The 24,533-nt window shown below is 38.1% G+C and overlaps 1 protein-coding gene and 1 long non-coding RNA gene across 2 annotated transcripts; both read left to right on the top strand.

Moving 5' to 3' along the window:
* Positions 1–6,224: 6,224 nt before the first annotated feature.
* Positions 6,225–8,331, top strand: LOC133854683 (uncharacterized). Its single transcript, XR_009896837.1, has 3 exons — positions 6,225–6,558; positions 7,304–7,526; positions 7,883–8,331. It is a non-coding gene; the product is annotated as an uncharacterized LOC133854683 (long non-coding RNA).
* A 9,915-nt stretch (positions 8,332–18,246) lies between these two features.
* On the top strand, positions 18,247–21,473 carry LOC133854681 (L-lactate dehydrogenase B-like). The gene is made up of 2 exons (XM_062290935.1): positions 18,247–18,877; positions 20,831–21,473. Exons 1-2 carry the CDS (start codon positions 18,269–18,271, stop codon positions 21,398–21,400), a joined length of 1,179 nt encoding a protein of 392 aa, XP_062146919.1. The 5' UTR covers positions 18,247–18,268; the 3' UTR covers positions 21,401–21,473.
* Positions 21,474–24,533: the final 3,060 nt, after the last annotated feature.

Genomic DNA, 24,533 nt, shown 5'->3' with positions numbered 1-24,533 from the left:
AATTCATAAAAATATGTATGGATCTGCCACCTACATAACAGTATATATAAAATACTTCAAAAAAAAAAAAAAAATGCACATTCTTACCAACAACAACAACAACAAAAAATGCACATTTGAAAATTTTAAACATATGCACAAGTATTATTGCAGTTGTACCTCCCCCTTCAGAGAGAGTCGGCTTTTTTTTGAATATTTTCGCCGGGACAGGGAGGTTTTCATGTTTCCCTCCTCCCGGTGGTGGTTACCTCCTAGCCTTTTTGGGCTATGGAGTGTTTTTGTTCCTCCCTGGTGTGAACCAGTGGAGGTTAGATCTCTCCCAACCATTAAGGCTGTGGAGATTTGTTCCCCTCGGTAGATCTTCTACCGATGGTGGTTAATTTTTTCCTAGCCCTCTCAGGGCTATGGTGGTTTATGTTTGTTGCTTTTCCTTTTCTCTTTTTCTTTGCTTTTTCTATTAGATCCTGGCAGATGACTTCACATGGTGGTTGTGATCGGGAGCGGCGTTCTCTGGTGTGTCTCCGGCGAAGCTTTTGGCAGTGCTTTCCTTGGTTGTTTCTTTGGAGCCAGATCTGTTCTCTTCGACTGGGTTCTACAAGACACGTGACTCTTCTCGGTGGTCGCCGGCGTCTTTCGGTCGCGTAGCCCCCAGCCACGGCCACATCGGTTTGTCCTACTCGGCGCGTGGCCATCACGTACCAAGGAGATCACTCCTTGGACCCACGCGTGAGGGCCACGGCCTGTCCTCAAGGCCTTGGTTGGTGGAGATCGTTGATTTCAGCGATTGTCTGGTGTAGAGGGAGGTCCGCAGTGACGGCACGTGTTCTACACGCGCCGTCGCCGGTGATGGTCTGTTCCTGACGACGATCCTGTTTGGCTGCTGTTTGGGTGTTTTTCTAATTTTGCTTTTCTAGTGTGGTATTCAAAAGTCTGTCTATTAATTATGCTGATATTACTGGACTATGAAATGACTTATATTTAGCTAGATTAATCCTCTTTTATTTGATGGAAGAGCCTTAGTGTCAAAGAGAAGTTCAAAAGTTTGTTCATGTAATATTTGTTTATTTGTAGGCAATCCCAAGTTAGAATCCTTGAATCTAGCTTAGTGTGTAGGGTGTCTTTATACCTCTATTCACTGTACTCGCCTTCGGGCTCCTATCAATATATGGTAGCACTCGGTAAAAATAAAAAATTACTACAGTTGTACCATGGCGTTGATTGTCAACAAAGGGAAACATCAATTACTCAACCTTGTCCTAGAAGGAAGCGGTAAATCACATAATACCAGTTCTAGAGTCATTGAACAAAGAATATATCCGGTTTGACAATTCTCTCTCCTCTTCTTTTTTTTTATTTTTATTTTTTTAAAAAAAATATCAAATTCAAAACATTTTTATTTTTATTTTATTTTTCAAATCACTAGAATACAAATTATTTTCATTTTTTCATAGAAATTATTTATATTTCATATCTTATCAATCACTTTTTATTATCATTAAAAAAAAAAATTAAGCTCAAATATAAAGGGAAGGAATTGCCAAACCGCGGCGCTGGCTTTCTTATTCTATGGGCGTTGATACAGTTCCACCAATTTATCATCGTATTTGGCAGGAAAAAAAAAAAGTCATGCTTAATGCTTTGACAAAACTTCATAGTAGTTATCATAGAACTTGTCAGAAGGTGAGATATTCCACAAAATGTAAGAGAGAAAAAGTCTGAACAGGGGCATAATGGCTCATAAAGAATAGATTGGGTAAGGAGAATGAAGTCTCTCTCTCTCTCTCTCTCTCTCTCTCTAAATCCCTACCGAGAATCCAGAAATTGTTGACATCCCAAGAAAATGTTTTATATCAAAGCCTCATCAGAATTCGGATATCTAGGGATAATGATAACCAACACCAACAACATTTGAATCCTAATAATCACGAGATTCGATCTGATCAATGACTCTAACACTCCTTTATAACCGAAAACTGTACTTGAAATGCCCTAAATTTTATTAGACACAATTTATTAATAATAAAAAAAAATTAAAAATTAAATTATTATCTTATAAGTTAAGTTAACTTAATCAATAAGTAAAAAAAAAAAAAATTCAACTTGCACAACAAGTTGTCTCCTTTTATTATTTCTTTTTCTTTGTTTTATTCTTCTTCCTTCTTTTCTATTATTCTCACCCACGGACCCGAGAGTGAGAACGAGAGAGAGAGATGTTGAGAGAGAGATTCGGGGAGATAGAGAGATTAGAGATCGGAGAGAGAGGGCTGATCGGAGAGGAGAGAAATCGGGAAGATCAAACCCGGATCTTCCGGTGGATGTCGTCGATGAGCCCGCAACCCGCCAAACCCGAGAAAGAGAAACCAGGCGATTTGTGGACCGTGAGCCGAACCCGATCCTTCCAGAGGTCCGATCCTCCATGTCCGGTGGCCATAAGCTGATTTCCGGCGAGCTCGTGACCTGCAACCGCCAGACCCGGGAGTAAAAACCCGTGACCCGTGTGTGTAACCTGCTGAACCCGTGGGGACCCGATCCTCCATAATCGGTGGCCGGGACTAAAATCCGGAGGTTGGAGGCCATTCTTTGGTGGTTTTCGTTGGTGGTGGACTGCCCAATAACCCAATGCAGCCATGTGATGGAAATCAAGGCACCGCTTCGAAGGATCTCGTTCAAGTACCAATTGGCCCGGTTACAAGAGCACGGGCAAAGAAGTTCAAGGATGTACTCAACGGACTCATTCAAGAGTTATGGGCTCAAGCAAATTCGTAGAGGCCCAATGAGCATGATCCACGTGGGCAACAAAGAATTGTCACCTTGATTCAAGTTCTAGAAGGATCCGGTCAAGGCTAAGAATTGGCAAGAAATATTTTGGGTCTATTCTAGAAGGATCGGATTGCATGGCTATTCTAGGCGCCACTTTCTTTCCTTTTATGTTGTCTTTTGTTTCCTTCTATATGACTCTAGGCATCCAGCTCTTCTTTCCTATTTTAGCGTCTTTTTTTTTTTTAGGCAAGTAGGGATTTATTTTAGCTTTGATTAGGAGGGTGGGTGTCTAGCCTTTATTGCCTTATATGTCCTGTGTGTTTTAGGAAGGTAAGGATTTCTTTCCTTAGCCATTTTCGGCTTTAATTAGGTTTTCTATGTTAGGGTTTTTTCCTTGTAATGTTCAGCCCTTTAAATAGGTTAATTTTTCTTCATAAGCAATGGAAAACGCAGACATTGATTATTCATAAAACTTGTGAGGTTAATTCTCTTTGGTTCTTTGAAGAACTAAACGAATTATCGGGATTTCCCGTGGTGTTCATCTCGACTTATCAAACGGAGTTTCCACCACCGTTTGTGGCGTCTTCCTTATACCGAGGTTCTTGTTTGTCATAAACAATGGGTCGAGGTCTTCCATTTGAATCTGTCCATAGAACGATCTTGGGTTCCCTTTCGTTGTTGGGTCTCGTTATTCTTGACGGGGTTCACATCAGTGGGATCTCTTCAAAGTTATGAACTATCCCTGCCTCCGGTCAAAAAGGTGAAGACCATTGCCTTTAAAGCTTCCAAGAAGAAAGTCGAAGTTTTATCTAAAGACGGCTTTGAGGATGAAGAAAAAGCTGTGGGTTGGCCAAAAATTTCGAAAGATTAATGAGGAATGATCGATTCAAGAATTTTTTTTTCAAAAGAATGAAGAAGGCCCCAGAGAGTCTGAACCTAAGGAAACTGAGAAAAAGACCCCAAAGGCCCAAGATGTTTTGAATGCTTAGGGTTTGGGCATATATGGGCTGATTGTGGGAACCTCAAGTAGAGAAAAAAGATGGCATACAATGCGACTCTCAGTGATGAGTCCGAAGAAGAATAAGCTCCTGAGCAAGAGAAATTTCTAGCCATTGTAGTTCCAAATGTAGAGGAGGGTTCTTACTACTCAGAGCATAGTGATGAAGACAGGGAAGAACTCAAGGAGGCTTATAAAATCCTCTGTGTGGAGTTAGAGAAGCTGAGAGAGGCTCCCAAGCAACACATTCATGACTTGAATAGCTTATAGACAGAGAAAAGCTCATTGCTGCTCAAGATACAAGGGTTAGAGGAGAAGCTACTGGAGACACAGCTACAGTTGGAGAGGGTCACCGATGAGAAGCTGATTCGCATGCTATCAATCCAGAAAAGTCAACAGACAAGACTGGACTTGGGTATGTAACTCATCCCTCTAACATTCCCCCTACTTTTAGGACTGTCTTTGTTAAGCCCACATTCCCTCTACTGGTCACTCAGAAGGTCCCTACTATTAGAAGATCGCCCATATGCCATCACTGTGGATTAAGCGAGAATGTCCGACCCCAGTGCTCCCTTCTCAAGGCTCGGAGAGCAAAGGCCAAGAAAGAGGTGCCAAGACAAGCAAATTTTGGCATAAGACCTCTGGCCCAGTATCAAACTCCATGGAATCAAGCTTCGAGGCATCAGGCTCCTCATCAGGCTCCATGGAATCAAGCTCCAAAGCATCAGGCTCCTCAATATCAAGCCCCATGGTATCAAGTCCCAAGGCATCGTGCCCCACGGTGCCATGCTCCTTAGCATCAGTGGTCTTAGTAGAGATTTGTTTCTGCCAAGCAAAATGGCAAATCCAAGACTAACAAATCCAAGCACTTCAAAAGGCTGCAAAAGGTGGAGGATGATTAATACTATAAGGGGCTACCTATTTGGATGCAGAGCATAATACAGTGGATGGATCATCAAATGAAGACCTGCCAACAACCACCGACAGGAAGGCAGGCATGGGTCAGTAAGAAGGAAGACATTCACCCCTTGAGGGGGAATGTACTCACCTAGTTGGTGAGGATATTCATGCCTAGGATATGGTTCATAATCCTAGAGCATCAGGTTTGATTGCATTGCATGATATTCTACTTGTTATATCTTTTGTTTGCTTTGCAATTTAGGAACTACTGTTATTTACCCCCTATTTAATTCTCTTGTGAGAACTTTGCAAGTACTATTTGGGGAAGACAGACAGAGCATGTTGGGCGACTGCTTTTCTGTATTGGTAATTTTGATCCTTCACAGGTTTGATCTTACCTTACATGCTAGTCTTATGATTTTTTTTATTTTTTATTTTTCCATATAGCATGTGTTTATTGTTTTTAATAATAAAAAAAAAATTGGGGGAGAAAATGCAAGGAATTTTATTTTTTCTTTTCTTGGCATGTCAAATATTGCATGTATTCTTGCCTGATATCTCATTTCATTGCGCATTAATTGACTATGCTTTTATATGATTGAGAGTTTATGCCTAAATATCTGCTAAGTTTTTCCTGTGCATCCAAATGCTAGATATTTACTTTTCTAAGGTACATTTTGTTTTTTTCTCTATGACTTTTTGTTTCTAGAATTTCTGATGAGAGAGATTTCTTTTTGATAAGATGGTCAAATTGACCAATATGCTAGTTGAACCTTGTTAGCCCTATGGCGTCAATCCGATTTTATTGCAAATATTTTGATGATAACAAATTATATCTTGTTGCTCTAATGTATTTACTTCAAGTATGATAGTTGCAAGAAACATTCGAGCACACATTCTCAAAGGACCAAAAAGAATCAAAGGTATTTGGAATTCAAAGCAAGAAGCCCTTAAGCACTGAAGAACTCAAGATTGAAGAATCCGTATTTTATTAGGGTATTCTTGTAAAGCTCCTATATGATTGAACTTCTAAGGCTCCTTACTCTAAAACGACCTTAGGACCCTTCATACATTGCATACATGAGTTTTTGAAAATCTGATTTCATTTTTGAAATATTAGCTAATAATAATCCTTGTCTTTGAAAATCAGATTTCATCTTTGAAAAATTAGCTAACAACAATTCTTGTCTTTGAAAATCAGATTTCATCTTTGGAAAATTAGCTAACAATTTCTGACTTTGAAAATCTGGTTGCAAATTTGAAAAGTTAGCTAGCAACAATTTCTGACTTTGAAAATCTGGTTGCAAATTTGAAAAGTTAGCTAGCAACAATTTCTGACTTTGAAAATCTGGTTGCAATTTGAAAAGTTAGCTAGCAACAATTTCTGACTTTGAAAATATGATTGCAACTTGAAAAATTAGCTAGCAAAATTCAAATTCTCTCCAACGGTCATATTCTTGCTAGACCTATAAATACATGACCTTGGTTCTCATTTTCATATCATTCAATCAAGTGAGAAACAAACAAGCTTAGAGCTCAAAGCATTCTTTCATTTCATATATTCAAGTTCATTTGAGCCATTCAAGTTCAATTCATACAAGAGTTCTAGTGAGAGAGATATTGTTGTAAAAGCTTTATTGTATATCTTTCTCAAAAAGGAGAATTGTCATTGTGAGAGAAATCTCAAATCCGATCCACAATCTATTGTATCAAGAGGGTTGGTGTGACCCTTGTGAGGTGTGAAGGAGATTTTCCACCTTGTGAAGAAGAGTAGTGTACCCATGAAGTGTAAAGGTTTTAACTCCACCTGCAAGGAGTTTGGTTTAGTGGATTGAAATCTCAAGTGGTGTGCTTGGGGAGTGGACGTAGGTCAGGTGGACCGAACCACGATAAATCGCTGAGTTTGAATCTCTCTCTCTATCTGTTTATTATTGTTTCAATATTTATATTGTTTGTATTATACTGCATTTTATATTGTTCTAAATTCTTAATTCAGTATAATTTTTATTAAAAGAAAAGTTTGCCATCAACCCTATTCACCCCCCCTCTAGGGTTAATTATCTGGGTAACAAACCTAGAGTTTAAAAATTTTAACATTCTCTCTAGGTTGCACCACCAAAAAGAAACAAGCAGTTATTCTTTTAAATTCATAGTAATATGCATATATTCACTGCTTCTGTACTGAATTAGCTTTATATCTTGTCCTTTATGGTGGAAGTAAAAATTCATCTTGTCCTTCATGGTATAAGTAAAACAATTATGTGCTGCATCTTAGGGGAGTGTATTAGATGAGGGTGGCTAGACCCTAGTAAATAATAAGGTTTGACTTTTGACTGATCTTTCATTGATTTTCTCTCTTGTTTAGAAAATCCGGTTGCTTTAAGTTATATCAATGAACTTCATACCTTATTGAAAAAGTCTTTACACACACACGCATTGTATGAGTTGAGTAATCTATGTAAAATTTCTATCTACAGGGAATTTTTGTGCTGATTGAACTTTGAACTCTCTTTCATATCTCTGCATATTTTTGAGATGCTATCTAACTGCTTTATCAGTTGATTATATATGCGTGTTCTGGAGTTGATACTAGGAAAAATATTTTTTCTGCAAATTTTCCTTCAATTTCTGTTTTTCAATGTGAAGCATCAGACGGTCTCTCCTTACGTTAGGACGGGTGCGGCTTAGACGGCTGGACGGTCAGGTAACACGTCCGGATGCGTGCGGCCTTGTTGCATGCTTATGTGGCAATGTGAGTCCGGACGGGTTAGTGATATGTCCGGACAGGGACCCCACAGGATTAAAAATCGCTTTCTCCCCTAGCTGCAACACCTCTTTGGCTTTTCTTCTCTCTTTTTGTCTCTTTTGGGTACGATTTTCTCAAGGATCTCTCACGATTTCTTAGTGTTTTTTGTCCTTTTATGCATTTTTCTCTTCATTCCAGGTATTTTTCTAGTTCTTTTTATTCTTTTCAGTGTTTTATTAACTGTTAGAATATTGAATCTTTTGGGAATTTGTTTGAGATTAAAATTGCATATTTTTGATATCTCCTATATTGGGATTATCTGTTTTGGCATTCTTTTGGACTGTATTGGGTTATTTACTGGTTGTAATTTTTGGAAAAGTCCATTTTATTGCCGTTATAATGTTGAATTTTTTTTGAACTAACAAAAACCTAATATTTTTGAGAATATTTTCGCCATACCTTGTTGGTTATTTTTGCAGAATCATGTCTGCTGACAGTCCACAGCGCAAAGTCTAACAGAGGATTGAGGAGGATGTGGCAGCCTTCAGAGCCAAGATTATGAACAAGCCTGTCATTCCTGAGAGGAATGTTGTTCGTGCAGATATTATGGTTGCTCCACTAGATAGTATCCATGAGATCATTCAGACCTATCACTGGGGATACCTCCACAACTGCGCCTGCATTGTGCTCACCAGGCTGGTCAGACAGTTCTATGCCCATCTCGAGGTAGTGCAGAATGATGACAATGGCATTGTTCTATAGTCCTGCATTGCAGGGCATGTTATCATGGTTGATCCTCAGGTCATCAACTAGATCATCGGGGTGCTAGTGCTTTAGATTTCAGCTAGTCCATTCAATGATGTTGTTTTGGCTCCGTCTTTGGATGAGCTCAGTGAGTTCTTTCATGCCGTCCCGCAGGGCGAGGAACGAGCCTCTACTATCAAGATTGGTGCTTTGTCTCCCTCACACCGCATGCTTGCGAAGATCGTCCAGCACAATCTTTGGCCTATTGTTAGGCGTATTAATCTGATTCTAAAAAGGAAACAGTTTGTATATGCCATCTATCTGCGCTTGCCTTTTTGCCTATGCAAGCATATTATGGTGTTATGATAGAGGCCCAGGATGAGAATAATACCGGTCTCCCTTTTGGCTACTTGCTTAGTCAAATCATTTTGCAGTCAGGCATTGATGTGGCTGGAGAGTCGAAGATGAAGATTCAGGATCCCCTCAGTAAACAGACCCTAATGAAGTCCAATGCACAGCTGAGGCATGACGATTAGAATGAAGACCCTCAGCCGGCTCCTATTCATGTTGAGATGCCGGACATTGCTTCTTCATCTCAAACTGCTCTGCCACCTCCATAGCAGGATGCCGGTTATGCTCAAATTTTGGAGGCTTTGACATCTCTACAAGGGGGCATGAGCTCTATATGCAGCCGACTGTTTCTTCTATACAGCAAGCGATGTCATCGATGCAGCAGGAGGTTCACTCTATTAACCTCCGTGTGGAGCAGGGCCAACTAGACATTTAGGAATGTCTCAAGCACCATCATCCGTCTAGTAGTAGTAGTGATGACAAGGATGATGCGCCTATGGTTGAGGCTATTTGAGTTTTTCCTTGGTGCTTGGTTTTTATTTTGAGACATTTTGGATAATCTGTAAAACTTTATAACTCTTGGTTAATTTTTACTCTATTTACCCTTGTCCTGCTAAGATATTTAGAGGGAGTAATTATTTTGTGGTTTTTCTTAATACTCTGTTTTACCTATTGTTTTTTTGTGACAAAAAGGGGGGAGTATTTTTTTATTTGGACAGGGATTGTATTTTTAACCGATCGAGTAATTTTTGTCCCAAAATGGCCAAATGGGGAGTTTGTTAGTTTGTGATTGGCTGCATTCTGTTAGATAAAATCACTTCTATGTAATGATGCTTTTAAACAGGGATTCAGTTATTTTCAGAGTCTTCTTATTCAGAGTCATACTTCTAGAAGATTCTGCACAGATTCCAAGTCAGAGAAATCGGATCCCTTGCATCCGTCCGAACGACGTGATATTCCGTTCAGACCCTCAACTGTCAAAGCATCATTAGTCTTGACGACGAGAACTTTTCGTCCACTTTTAGTCTGGACCTTCCTCTATGTCGAGAAGCTTCGAATAACTCTAGGTTGCATCCGTCCGGACGTCTCAGCAACACAGCCAGACGCCTTTTAGTGAAACAAGGTAAAAGACTTCATTCAAAAACATTGATATGGGAAGAAAGTTGCAACCGTCCGAACGATGTGTGTTCTCGTTCAGACACTATCCTTGATAAGGCAAGACGTGCATACAAAGTCCAACTGTCCGGACGTCATTCTTCATGGTCCTAACGCACAAGCCTTAATATAGAAATAGTTTGCCGTAAAAGTTTAACCGTCCGGACGATAGACTCCATGGTCCGGACGCTGAAGCCTTAATATGGAAATTGCCTGCAGCTGAAGTACAACCGTCCGGACGCTAGGGCAACACCATCCTGACACTGCTCTATTCAGGAAAGAATTTCAAGCGAATAGTTGTTCGTCCGGATGCCCTCAACTATCGTCCGGACGCCGCCTAGCAAAATCGCATCAGACGAGATTTAGGTTTCTGTGGCCTATAAATAGAGACCCCTAGGCATGTAATTTGTAAGAATTCGGTAGTGAATTCGGTAGTGCTTAAAGAGTTTATTTTAGAAGTTATTGTGCAGATCTGCTCACTCTCAAGCCGTTGCCAAGTGTTATTATTGTGCTGAATTGAAATTTATCTTAGGGGTTGGCCCTAAGGTAAATGATTCCATTGAAGTCCCCTTCAAGTAGGTGACTTAGTTGGGAGGCGTTCGTGTTGGGTTACACGTCAGAGTGCTAGCTACAATCGTTGTATTGGGTATGTGAGTGTTACTGTTTATGTTATAGCTTTGTCTTCTGAATAGTGGATATTCTGTGTTTGGCTACCCCAAAGTGATTTTTCTCTTAATTGAGTTTTCACTTCGTCAACAAAATATCTGTCTCTTTAATTTTCGCATTGTGATATTTTGTTGCACACTATTACATATACTTGGTAAATTAGGAAGTCATATTAATTTTCAATTGTTATCAAAGCTTGGTACACTCTGTTTAAATTCAATTCTTAAGTGTTACCTTTCTTATTGACTTCTAGTTTTAATTCAAATGTCTCAAAATCTTAATGATGTTCCTACCTTTGATGGTACGAACTATGGCTATTGGAAAGCTCGTATGGGATTCTTTTTAAAATCCATTGACTGTTGGAAAATTGTTGAAACGGGTTGGACTAAGCCAGTGGATGCAACTCCCGAATCAGTCATTGATAAAAATGCACGATTATTCAATGATAAAGCCCTCCATGCTCTATATCAATTGCTTTCACCGTCTGAATTCGCTAAAATCTCAAATAGTGAATTTGCTAAAGAAGCATGGCAAATCTTAGAAACAACATATGAAGGCACCAAACTTGTTAAATCTGCCAAACTTCAAATGTTGATTTCTAGATTTGAAGAAATTAAGATGTTGGAAGATGAGATATTCGTATGGTTTTACTCTAAAATAAGCGACCTAAGAAACTCAATGGTGAGTCTTGGGAAAACCGCCTCGGATGTAAAACTCATTCGTAAAATTTTAAGATCTTTACCTGAGTGTTTCAGAATCAAGGTGACTACAATTGAAGAAAGTAAAGACTTGGAAGAGATGAAGATTGAAGAGTTGGTGGGATCTCTTCAAAGTTATGAACTGTCCCTGCCTCCGGTCAAAAAGGTGAAGACCATTGCCCTTAAAGCTTCCAAGAAGAAAGTCGAAGTTTATGTGAAGACAACTTTGAGGATGAAGAAAAAGCTGTAGCAATGCTGGACAAAAATTTTGAAAGATTAATTGATGTGAACCCGTGGGATTGAACTCCCTTGAACCCACAATAAAATTGAAACCTACCCAAGAAAGCCAAAATCAAGTCAAGAAGATCTAGACCCGTTGAAATCTTGTTTCAAGAACCTAGATTTGGTGAGAACGCCACAAAGGGTTTGCCTTTGTTTCTAAGTTCAATCAAGAACAAGTAGAGAAAACTGAAAAGTTTTCTATGAAGAACAAAACTTCATTCACAATCAACTTTTCTAGCATATGCGGCTACAAGTATTTTTTAAAACCTCTCCATGAAACCCTAACCCTACTAAGGCCTACATCAATTAAAAGACATAGGTTGAACATCTTCAAGCCCGAAATATCCTAAACTACACTTCTATAGCTAATAAAAGAAGTCCACTTAATGAAACAAATAGGCCTAAAGGCCTACAATCATAGAAACATAAAAAATAGGCCTACATGCCTATACTTAGTGAAATAAAGAGTTTGCAAGAAACCACTAGGCTATGCTGCCCCCATCTGTCGCTTGTATCACATGAAATAAAGTTGGTTTTTCTTCTTTCAAGCCCATCATGAATGTTGGGGTCTTGCTCGATAAATTTGCAAACTCGGCCCAAGTGGATTGCACCAATCCTTGCATTGCTTCCTTGATCTTCTTCGCCCTTGACTTTGTGATTGGCCCATCTGGAACTTGAAAGGGATCGTTAAGATTCGGCCTACCATGGGGCCCATCATTCCCCCTCTCCTCAAAAGGATTCGACCTCGAATCGTCACCTGCATCATAGGGAGAAAGATCAGAAACATTGAAAGTAGCAGAGACATTATACTCACCGGGAAGATCCACTTTATAAGCATTATCATTAATTTTCTCAAGGATTTGGAAAGGTCCATCACCTCGAGGATGCAATTTAGTCCTTCTATGGGTTGGGAATCGTTCTTTGCGCATGTGAACCCAAACCCAAACGCCTGGTTCAAAGATGACACGCCTTCGCCCATTATTGGCTTGGGAAGCAAACTTTTCATTCTTCTGTGCAATTTGAAGTCGTACCCTCTCATGAATTGACTTCACCAATTCGGCCTTCCTTCGTGATAAAGCATCAGCAACAATGTTCTCCTTACCTTGCTTGTAACGGATGACATAGGGAAAGGTATCAATGTATTCAATCCATCTAGCATGTCGCTTATTTAATTTACCTTGACTCTTGAGATGCTTTAATGATTCATGATCGGTGTGGATCACAAATTCCTTAGGCAAAAGGTAGTGCTGCTACGTCTCTAGAGCGCGAACAAGAGCATAAAGTTCTTTGTCATAAGTGGGGTAATTCAAGGCCACCCCACTTAGCTTCTCACTGAAGAAGGCTATGGGTCGCCTATCCTGCATTAAAACGGCTCCAATTCCTATTCCTGAGGCATCACATTCAATCTCAAAAGTTTTGTTAAAGTCATGTAATGCTAACACGTGTAGAACATAACCTTTCTTTGATAGTAGTAAGTGCATTTGCTTAATCACTCCCCAAATGAAATCCAACATTCTTTTTAATTATTTCAGTGAGTGGTGCAGCAATGGTGCTAAAATCTGTAACAAGACGCCTACAGAAGCTAGCTAAACCATGAAAGCTTCTTACCTCAGTGATGCTTTTAGGCGTTGGCCACTCCTTGATAGCCTTTACTTTTTCTTCATGTATCTCAATACCTTTTCTACTAACAACATAACCAAGAAAAACAACTTTTTCCATGCAAAAGGTACATTTCTTAAAATTAGCATACAACTTTTCACATCTCAACACATCTAACACACATCTTAAATGCTCAATATGTTCATCTAAGTTCGTGTTGTACACTAAGATATCATCAAAGTACACGACTACAAATTTGCCTATGAATGCACGTAATACATGGTTCATTAATCTCATGAAAGTACTAGGCGCATTTGTAAGTCCAAATGGCATAACCAACCATTCATAAAGTCCATGTTTAGTCTTAAAAGCAGTTTTCCATTCATCTCCCTCTTTCATTCTAATTTGATGATATCCACTTTTAAGATCTATTTTACTAAAAATACACGAGCCATGCAACTCATCAAGCATATCATCTAATCTAGGAATGGGATGACGGTACTTTACTATAATATTGTTGACCGCTCTGCAATCAACGCACATCCCCCAAGTCCGATCCTTCTTTGGCACTAGTAGCACTGGTACTGCACATGGGCTCATGCTCTCTCTCACGTACCCCTTGCTCAACAAATCTTCAACTTACCTTTGAAGCTCCTTGGTCTCCTCCGAATTACTCCTATAGGCTGGTCGGTTTGGAATAACTGCTCCGGGTATGAAATCAATTTGGTGCTCAATGCCTCTAATGGGTGGCAACCCACTCGGCATCTCCTCCAGAAATACATCCTCGAACTCCTACAACAAAGAAAGAGCCAAACTAGGAAGAGATTGGTTAGTTTCGTCAAGATTAAGATAAGATTCTTTGTAAACAAGAAAAATCATAAGCTGATCTGCTAAGAAGGCCATCTTAACCTCACTCTCCTTTGCATAAAAACTCATCTTTGCCTACCCTTTTCTCTCTGCAAGTTCTCTTTCTTTTTTCTCTCGTGGCTCCACTCTCTTTTCTTTATTCTCAAGCACCTCTCTATTTTCTTTTTCACTCTTTCTTTTTTGCTCAATCTCACTTTTCAGCTTCAGTTGGTTTTCATAAACCTGTTTTGGGGTCAAAGGAGCAAGCTTGAATGTTTTTCCATCCTTCACAAAGTTGTACCTGTTTGTAAACCCGTCATGAATCACCCTCCTATCATATTGCCATGGCCTCCCCAACAAAATATGGCCAGCATGCATAGGAACTACATCACAAAGCACCTCATCACTATACCTCCCAATGGTAAAAGCCACCAAAACTTGCTTATTGACCTTGACCTCCCCACATTCATTCAACCATTGCAACTTATAAGGTCTAGGATGCTTCAATAAAGGTAAGCTCAACTTTTAAACTAGGGTGGTACTAGCTACATTGGTGCAACTTCCCCCGTCTATAATCATACTACACACCTTGTTGTTTACATAACATCTGGTATGAAATATGTTCTCTCTATATTGCTCCGTATCATCTATCTTAATTTGCGTATTGAGAGCACGCCTGGCAACAAAAGACTCACCTTCTACGGGGTATTCCACTCCATCATCATCACTAGCATTAGCCAACTCGGGCATCTCATCACTATCATCTTCACTATCAGTCATCACATCCCCATTGTCTCGCATAACCATCACTCGCTTGTTTGGACATTGAGACGCAATGTGCCCTGAACCCAAACACTTAAAACATTTAATATCTCTATTCCTTGAAGGTTGGCAATCAACCTTGGGTTTGTTCTTGCTAGTTCCCTCATCTTTTCCCTTAGGTGGTTCGGCCTTCCCCTTTACTACAGCTTGATCATTTCTATCCCACTTTAGTTTCTAAGGAGTGCTAGAAACTAAAGTATACCTTGCTGCCCCCTTTCTCTTTAATTGCCTCTCCACCTTCATAGCCATGTACACCATATCTTCTACCTTCACATAATGTTGCAACTCAACTACATTGGCTATGTCCCTATTCAAACCACTTAAAAATCTGGCCATTGTGGCCTCCCGATCCTCCTCTACATTGGCCCGAATCATAGCCACCTCCATCTCCTTATGGTAATCTTCTACACTCCTCGACCCTTGTGTAAGGTTTTGTAATTTTTGGTAGAGGTCTCTATAGTAGTGGCTAGGTACAAATCTTCGCCTCATGAAAGCTTTCAACTCACCCCATGTTTCTATAGGTCTCTCATGATTCCTCCTCTTGTTGGTCATTAATTGATCCCACCAAATAATTGCATAATCAGTGAACTCAATTACTACCAACTTCACCTTTTTCTCTTCTAAATAATTGTGACAATAAAAAATCGACTCTATTTTCTTCTCCCACTCTAAATAGGCTTTAGGGTCAGTCCTACCTTGGAAATATGGTATTTTCATTTTGATGCTCCCAAAGTTCCTATCTACCTCATCTCTACCCCTTGGATTTCTCCCATGTCCTCTTCCACGCCTACCTCCTCTAGGTCTGTCAACTCCGCCCATTCCAACTTCAGATGCTATGTCTTCATCATCATCATCATCTCCTTTGTTTTCAAACTCATTTTCAATGCTAGGCGCACGTCTCCTCCTATCTCGCCCACCTTGCAGATTTCTAATGACTACCTCTTGCTGATCCATCCTATTATTCACCTCATCCAACACTTAATTCAACCGTTCAAACTGTTTTTGCATGGCCCGCAATACAAAGAATGAATTATCCACCTCCTCCTTAGGTGTTGAGTCACTCTTATGAGACATTTTCAATGCACAACAAAACAAAAAAAATGTTAGTGGTAAAAACCTCACACACTCCCTTACGTGTTTACACTCAAATATTGTCACTCCACTCGTGTTTCCACTCTTTTAGTCTTTCACCTCACTTGTTTTCCCTTTCAAGTTCTTTAAGAACTAGGTGAACTAAATCAAAACATACCTCGTATTATTCCAACCAGCAACAGATTCCAGAAACAAGAAAGGAATAAAATGACACGGATCTAAAAGAATTTGTACGATGAAAGAACAATTAGGACACAAGATACTAAAGATGATACACTTGATCCCTTTGAAGATAAAGATCAATCAACACCAAATCACTTCAATTTTCAGAGTGCAAAGTATATTAAATAGCTATTTTTCGAAATTTCTTTCTTCTTTTTCTTCTTCTTTATTTATTTTTTTTATTTTATTTTTTTGGTTTTTTTGTTTTTTTTTTTCTCTCTTTATTTATTTATTTATTTATTTATATATATATATATATATATATATATATATATATATATATATATATATAACTATGCAGCAACTTTTGAATATGATAACTATATAACAAGAACGGAAGTAGACAAAGGATAAACACTAATGAAAAAAGAAATGAACTTAAAATTTGAAAAATTACAGATATGGAAGTTAAAGCAATGATTCAAATATGGAAAATCGAAGCAAATATTCAAATCTGGAAAATTAAAGCAAAGACTCAAATCTGGAAATTAAGGCAAAGATTCAAATCTGGAAAATTAAAGGCAAAGATTCAAATCTAAAAAATTAAGGCAAAGATTCAAATCTGAAAATTAAAGGCACATATTCAAATCTTGAAATTAAAGGCACAGATTCAAATCTTGAAATTGAAGCAAAGAGTCAAATTTGAAAATTAAAAAAAATGATTCAAATCTGAAAAATTTAAGCAAAGATTTGTATACTCAATTAAAGAATTTGCAAATTTGAATTCTTGAATCAAGTACACGAATAATCAATTGTAAAAATCATAGCTTCGAATTCAAACACACGAAATTAACAAGAATGAAGAAGGAATCGCAGATGAGACTAGAGAACCTTAGAACACGCCTAATACAAGAAAAAGAGAAAGAAAAAAATAAAAACTAATGGAAGAATTGAAAAGGATAAATTAGACCTGATTTGGAACTGAGCTCTGATACCAAATGATGTGAACCCGTGGGATTGAACTCCCTTGAACCCACAATCAAATTGAAACCTACCCAAGAAAGCCAAAAATCAAGTCAAGAAGATCTAGACCCGTTGAAATCTTGTTTCAAGAACCTAGATTTGGTAAGAACGCCACAAAGGGTTTGCCTTTGATAAGTTCTTAGTTCAATTAAGAACAAGTAGAGAAAACTAAAAAGTTTTCTATGAAGAACAAAACTTCATTCACAATCAACTTGTCTAGCATATGCGGCTACAAGTCTTTTTTAAAACCTCTACATGAAACCTTAACCCTACTAAGGTCTACATCAATTAAAAGACATGGGCTGGGCTGAACATCTTCAAGCCTAAAATATCTTAAACTACACTTCTATAGCTAATAAAAGAAGTCCACTTAATGAAACAAATAGGCCTAAAGGCCTACAACCATAGAAACATAAAAAATAGGCTCACATGCCTATACTTAGTGAAATAAAGAGTTTGCAAGAAACCTCTAGGCTATGTCGCCCCCATCTGTCGCTTGTATAACATGAATTAAAGTTGGTTCTTCTTCTTTCAAGCCCATCTTGAATGTTGGGGTCTTACTCGATAAATTTGCAAACTCGGCCCAAGTGGATTGCACCAATCCTTGCATTGCTTCCTTGATCTTCTTCGCCCTTGAATTTGTGATTGGCCTATTTGGAACTTGTAAGGGATCTTTAAGATTCGGCCTACCATGAGGCCCATCATTAATGAGGAATGATTGGTTCAAGAAAAAATTTTTCCAAATAATGAAGAAGGCTTCTAGAGAGTCTGAACTTGGAGCAATGATAGGCAGGGGCAAACCAGCCGGCCCCTGCCTGGCCCTTTTCATTTAAATGAGATTTATTTAATCAAAAGTAAGTTTTGATGTCACATCAAAAGTTGCTTTTGATTAATTTTTTTTTTTAATTAAAAAAGTCGGCTGGGAAACTGTAAAACGTCCCCCAAGTATCATTTCCCCTGAACTTGAGGAAACTAAAAGAAAGAGTAATGTTACATATCATTTTCTTGTCCTCTTTTTATCCTCCCAAAATTGATGTGGATCTTGAAATCATCATGAATTTTGATCCAATGATAATTTCAAGAGTCACATTAATTTTGAGGGGATAAAATGAAGAGAAAGGAATAATACGCAACATTACTGCTGAAAGGAAAGACTCCAGCTCTTTATGGAGGAGGAAACCTAGGGCAGTTACTTCCAGAACGTGGACCGTTGAAAGTCTACAGCACGAGTAGGAAATCTAGGGCAGTTCTTCCAGAACGTTAACCGCTGAAATTCAAAAACGTTCTCCCCACTCAACGTCTCTGTTCCGTACGCACAGGACCACAGCTTTTCGTTCTCTCCAAGACACTCCGACTACAAATATCTCCCACACTCCAACGCTCTGTGCCAAAAAACCCACGCACAAAAAGCTCTCAGTTTTGACAATGTATAAGACTTCTTCAGGCTCGTCTCTTGGCCCGGGAGGCCTCGACCTAAGTGAGGCCTTCTTCAAGCCCATCAAGAGCGCCGTCCCTCCGTCTCCGACCAAGCGCCACACCAAGATCTCCGTCATTGGGGCTGGCAACGTGGGCATGGCCATTGCCCAAACCATCCTCACCCAAGACCTCGCCGACGAGCTCGTTCTCGTCGACGCCAAGCCCGACAAGCTCCGCGGCGAGATGCTAGACCTCCAGCACGCCGCTGCCTTCCTCCCCCGCACCAAAATCCACGCCTCCGTCGACTACGCTGTCACCGTTGGATCCGATCTCTGCATCGTCACCGCCGAGGCCCGCCAGATCCCGGACGAGTCTAAGCTGAACCTGCTGCAGAGGAATGTGGCGCTGTTCAAGGGGATCATACCCCCTCTTGCCCGCTACTCCCCGGACTCCATTATGATGATCGTTTCCAATCCCGTGGATGTGCTTACTTACGTGGCCTGGAAGCTATCTGGGTTCCCCTCGAATCGGGTTATCGGGTCGGGTACCAATCTCGACTCATCCAGATTTCGGTTCCTCATCGCCGATCATCTCGACGCAAACGCTCAAGACGTCCATGTCAGTAGCAGCACCCTTTTGTTGAAGTAGATATTTTCTTCAACAAGCTCATGTGCTTACTTTTTATTCGATCGCTTATTTTAAATGATTTTTTTTTTTGAAAAATATTTTAAATGATATTTAATCATGTGTGGTACAACCCTGAACTTTTGAATTAATCGTGGTACAACTAATCAGGTGTATAGAGTTACTTTGTAGCTTGGTTGGTCCTTATATTTTGCATAGCATTTATTTTTGTTTTTTTAAGAGAGATGATACGTGTCCTTTTAAGTTTTTAATTCTCTAGTAAACATTTTTTGAAAAAAAAAGTAAAAATTACATTGAATTTAATATATAATAGTAATCATCTAAATTTAATGATAATTATCAATATCACGTGTGTTAGAAAGTGTGTATTTGAAAATGCACACTTAAAAATGCAGGTAACCTTTCTCAATTTTTAATCCATGGAAAACGTCTAAGGCCCCTTTTTTTTTTTTGGTTTTTTAATGTGCATAAGGGCGAAAACTAAAAGGGTAGGACTATTTTTGTGTTTATAACGGTGTTTTGTGTTTGAATGTTAATTATTATTATTATTATTATTATTATTGTTAAGAGAAAAGAGAGAAAAAAAAAACAATAAATAAAATAAATAAAAATTTAACGGAGGCTAATTTTTGGAAGTAGAGGAGAGTTTCATGGGGCTGCATTGGATTAGAGTTTGTGGAGGTACAGAATTTCAGGACTTTTGTTGTCTTTCTTAGGATTCACTTCATCCATTAATTCTGATTACGTTTTTCAAAAAATTAGGTGTGAAAACTGAAACATGAAAGGCTATGTTTAGTATTTTCAAGCCGTGTTTGAATAAACTTATCTTAAATGAAGAAATATTTGGTTTTTTTTTATTCTTTTTCTTGGCCATGTCTTTTCAAAAAATGTGCAAATTCATCGTTGAATTCATACGGTTAATTCGTAAATTTTATATATATATATATATTTATATATATATGCAAAAGAACAACACTTCTCTATAATCATTAATAATTTATTTTCTTTGAAAATCAAGGACGAAAACAGATTTACCATCTAAGAATAAACTATAAACAGGTTTGTTAGTTAATTGTTATACTTCATCTTTGATTAGACCAACAGACACCTATAAAGCAGCCATGCATTGAATGATGAATTTTAGGCTCTTCTTAATAGTTTATCGTAATAGATTAAAGATTAAAATTAGGGGTGAGTAGCTTATATATTCCTTGATTTATTAGAGACTACCAGGTTGGTTGGCAAAGGGTACTTTTGTCTTTTTTGTTGTGACCATATATAAGTTTGAAAGTAATGTCAGTGTTTTGTATTTGAGTAATTTATAACTATCATACAACTAGATGATATGACAGTAAAAATAAGCTTTGGATGAGCACTTGGTAAAAAAAAAAAATTAAGTGCTAATCTAAAAGTTAATTTTACTGCCATGTCATTTAGTTGCAAGTCAATTGTTTTATATTTTAAAAAAATATACCTAAACTTTAAAAAGTGTCAATTTAGGATTTTCATTTCTCAATTTTTTCAATTTCAATAATCCGTTTGAGTTTTTTTGTTAAATTTTGTCAAAATTTTCAAAATATTCTTATTTTTTTAGGAAAAAAAAAAAAAGAAGAAAAAAAAAATCGTTAAGATTTTAGGTGTTGTTCAGAATTTAACGGAATAAAAAAAAATAGTATTTGAGAATTTTGATAGAATTTAATGAAAAATTCTAATGGATAGTTGAAATTGAAAAAAATTAAAAGATAAAAATTCCAAATTGACATTTTTTTTTTTTTTAATTTAAATATCTTTTTTAGAAGTGATGAAAGATTTGACTATAAAGTAAAATTTTCTGAATAAAAAACCACCTTAAAAGAGCGAAGTTAAGCAATGTTGTTGGTTTCTTAGTTAACCTGTTTTGGTTGTAAATTGTAATTATGATTGTAGGCTTACATAATAGGGGAGCATGGTGATAGCTCGGTGGCGCTGTGGTCAAGCATTAGCGTCGGCGGCGTGCCGGTATTGAGCTTCCTAGAAAAGCAACAAATAGCGTACGAAAAGGAAACCTTAGAGAATATTCACAAAGCAGTGATTGATAGTGCTTATGAAGTGATAAGCCTCAAAGGCTACACATCGTGGGCTATTGGGTACTCGGTGGCCAGCCTGGCTCGATCCCTTCTTAGAGACCAGAGGAAGATCCACCCGGTCACGGTCCTTGCAAGAGGGCTCTATGGCATTGAAGGTGGGGACGTGTTCTTGAGCCTGCCGTCCCAGCTTGGTAGGGGTGGGGTCTTGGGCGTCACCAATGTGCATCTGACGGACGAGGAGGCGCAACGGCTAAGGGATTCGGCTACCACCATCCTGGAGGTGCAGAACCAGTTGGAAATGAGCTTCATTCAAGGAACTCTACCACTTGGGTCGCTTTCTTTCTGTACCAGTTTCCCTCTACTTTGTTTCTGCATTTTTATGGCTATCGAAATCCATTTTGGTGTCGGAGATCATCCCTTTTTTTGGTAATTGAAATTTTATTGAAATTCTACCAGAGACTTGAAACTCAAAACAATCCATGGAAGAATCCTTTGAACTCAAATTTCATATCCTGGTGGAGTGGGATCTTGAACCTCCTTATATATATATATTGTGCGGCTCCTATTTTATTTAGTTTTATTTTAGGGTAATGTTGAAAATTATATTTTTATATTATAACTAATCTACAATAATAATATTGATGTGATAGTTTCAACTAACTATTTAATAAATTTTTATTAAAAAAAAAAAAAATTCTAAAGATTGATTGAGACATCAACATTAATATAAAATAATTATAAGGATAAAAATACAATTTCTAATATTTCTTTTTATTTTATTTTTTCTCGGCAAATCATTGGAATCGTTTGGCAAATCACCTCCCCCTTATTTTCATTTCTTTAAAAAAAGAAGTCTACAACTTTTCAAAATTATTATAAAACAACTTTCTTTATTATTCTCTAACAAAAAATTCAAATATCATTTCATCTTCCTATCACGTGAATCACTTATTACTATTCAAACAAAAAATTAACAATAAAACTCGTAATTGTAAGTTAAGGTATGAGGTGTTTTTGTTGATAATTTCAAACACTTTTTTGAAGATTCCAAAGCTTTTGTCGTAAATTTGTCGCCTTTTCCAATTTCTTAAGAGATTCAGTTGTCAAGCAATTTGACAAAATGGCTAAAACCTTAAATCCATTATCATAAAAGCATTAATAAGATCATTATTGCCTGCAAAAACAACCTTAAGACGTGATGGACATTTTGGGGAATAATTTCACTCAGTCCGGCTCTAAAAGGAAATAGCATGACTCTCGAGAAGTCCTATATCGGGTGATAGACATTAAGTAGCCATTCCCGAAAATATGCAACAGGAAGTAAATCCAGATTGGGTTCCGAAAATGCATATAGCCCAAAACCAAGAGTTAGTAGCTAGCCAAGGTCCGTGATAAGCTTGTCCCAAAAATCAAGTATCAATTATTTAGGAAATCCAGATTAGGACTCTACTCCAAGTTGAATTGAAGTAGAAGTCATAATCAGATCAGCAGTCCTATCCTCGGCAAAATCGGAATAGGACTCTTAATTCAAGTTTAGTTTGGTTAGTAGTTCTATTCTCGGTAGAATCAGGATAGGACTCCTAGTCCAAATATGATCCCGGATCTTACTAGGTCAGATCAAATTATATGTTTACTAAATGATCAAAGTCTAAGTAGAACTCTGACAGCACTTCTAGATCGAGAAAGAGTAGGAATCCTAATTCAGGTTTGACTCCCTTGGTATAAACTCAGACTGATTAATGCACACAACATTATTTTTTTTCACAGAAGCTAATTTAGACATTAGAGCAGGACCCCCAAAAGGGTTTCTAGTTTTGGTTTTTTTTTTTTTTTTTTTTTTTTTTGCAGATTATTCTTGGGAAGTGTGAAGAACATTGAAAAATGTACAGCTTATCACCATACCGGAAACTGTACCAACAATGTGGTACTGTCTTTGGGAACCGATCATTCGTTTCTCATACAAAAAAGAAGATCCAGCGTGGTGATGAACACACATTCCAGAAGCCAGATTAACCCAGAGCCCATAGTTTGAATGGAGCTAGTTATTCAGAACCATCCACGTCCACCGTTTCCTCCCCCGGGCAGTGGAGATCATAATCGCATAACAACGTTGGAAGCCCAGATGAAGCATTAACACATCGAAATGCAGAATTGCTAGTCAGGAGACTGGGACAGCCCCCTCCCGAGATGAACATGGATGAGCGTGAAGAAGAAGATCGCAACAGCAATACCAATATTTGGATGGAAGATCGACAGGAGGACGATGATCAAGTAGATAATTTCCAAGAAGGCGATCCCCTAGAATTAAGGAACAGAAGGCTCGACCCTCAGGGAGATCGACGGGAGGATGCAGGAGATTTGAGCAAAGTCATTGCCAACTTGGAGAGAAGTTGCACATACATGGAGATGGAAAGGAAGGACAAGAGTAAATCCATAGTGGAGGACAAGCTCCTAAGGGGTATAGACTCACCCTTCACCAGGCGGGTAGCAGACTACCTGACGTAGCAGGAATTCAAAACAAACAGAAAATTAAAATAAATATACGTTAATTCAGAGTCTCACCAAGTTAACGAACACGAAAGAATAAACCAGCGTCTCACTAGCTTTGCGTCTCACCACCAAAAGATAGAGGAATCACACCTTAGAGAAACAAACATATTTTTTCATAACTTCAAAAACTGTCTTTTACAATAGAATAATACGCTTAAATAGGCTCATAAGCTAAACCCTAACCCTAACCCTAATGCGACTCACTTTGGGCTAAGGGCCAAGCCCATTATTAAATAACAAATAACCTAAGCTAATGTGACTCTCTTTTAGGCTAAGCCCATTATTGAACAACAAATAATTTAAAACTTTGGGCTAAGCTCATAATTAAATTCAAATAAAACTAATATTTTAAATAAACTATAATGACAAATTTATTCTTGTTTCACTTTGCATCATTCTCCCCTTCTTCGAAAAAAACTTGACCCCGAGTTTAAATGAGGATGCTTCGAACCAAGCCTAATTTGACAATTCTGAAACAAGCTTTCCCTTTATTTGTGAACTTGCTGCTGAACATGGGCTGAAAAATAATGAACATTGTTGTAAGAGGCCCAATAGAAATTTTGTCTTTTGTGCTTGCTGCTGGGAACATGAAACCTGCAATTTGGAACATGTCAAATAATATAAACTAAGTACTTTGACCGGCTGGTAGGTCCTTTGCTCTTTTTTTTTTGGTTTTGGACCAACATTTTTTTTTTCCTCTTGCAATGTGTCCTTTGGAAGACACAGACTCACAGAGATCCTTTACGCGGTTTATCAAACCAAGGGGCAAGTAGGGCCTTCCCTTCTTTTTTTTTCAATTTTCTTCAATAGCTTCTAACAAAAACTTTGAAACACACTCCCACTTTCTTTGTTTGTGTTTCTTTTACTTTTGACCGGTTGCTTTCCTCTTTGACCATCAAAACCAAGGAGTCTTGTAGCTTTATTTTCGTCTTCTTATTCTTCCTCTTTTATTTTCTTCTTCTTCCTCTTTTTGAACCAAGCATAAGGAACGAAAATTCTTCTGCCATGTCATT

Source organism: Alnus glutinosa, chromosome 13 (assembly GCF_958979055.1).
Source record: "Alnus glutinosa chromosome 13, dhAlnGlut1.1, whole genome shotgun sequence".
Lineage (NCBI taxonomy): Eukaryota > Viridiplantae > Streptophyta > Magnoliopsida > Fagales > Betulaceae > Alnus > Alnus glutinosa.
Note: the sequence above shows the minus strand (reverse complement) of the source record. Positions and strands in the feature narration are given on the sequence as shown.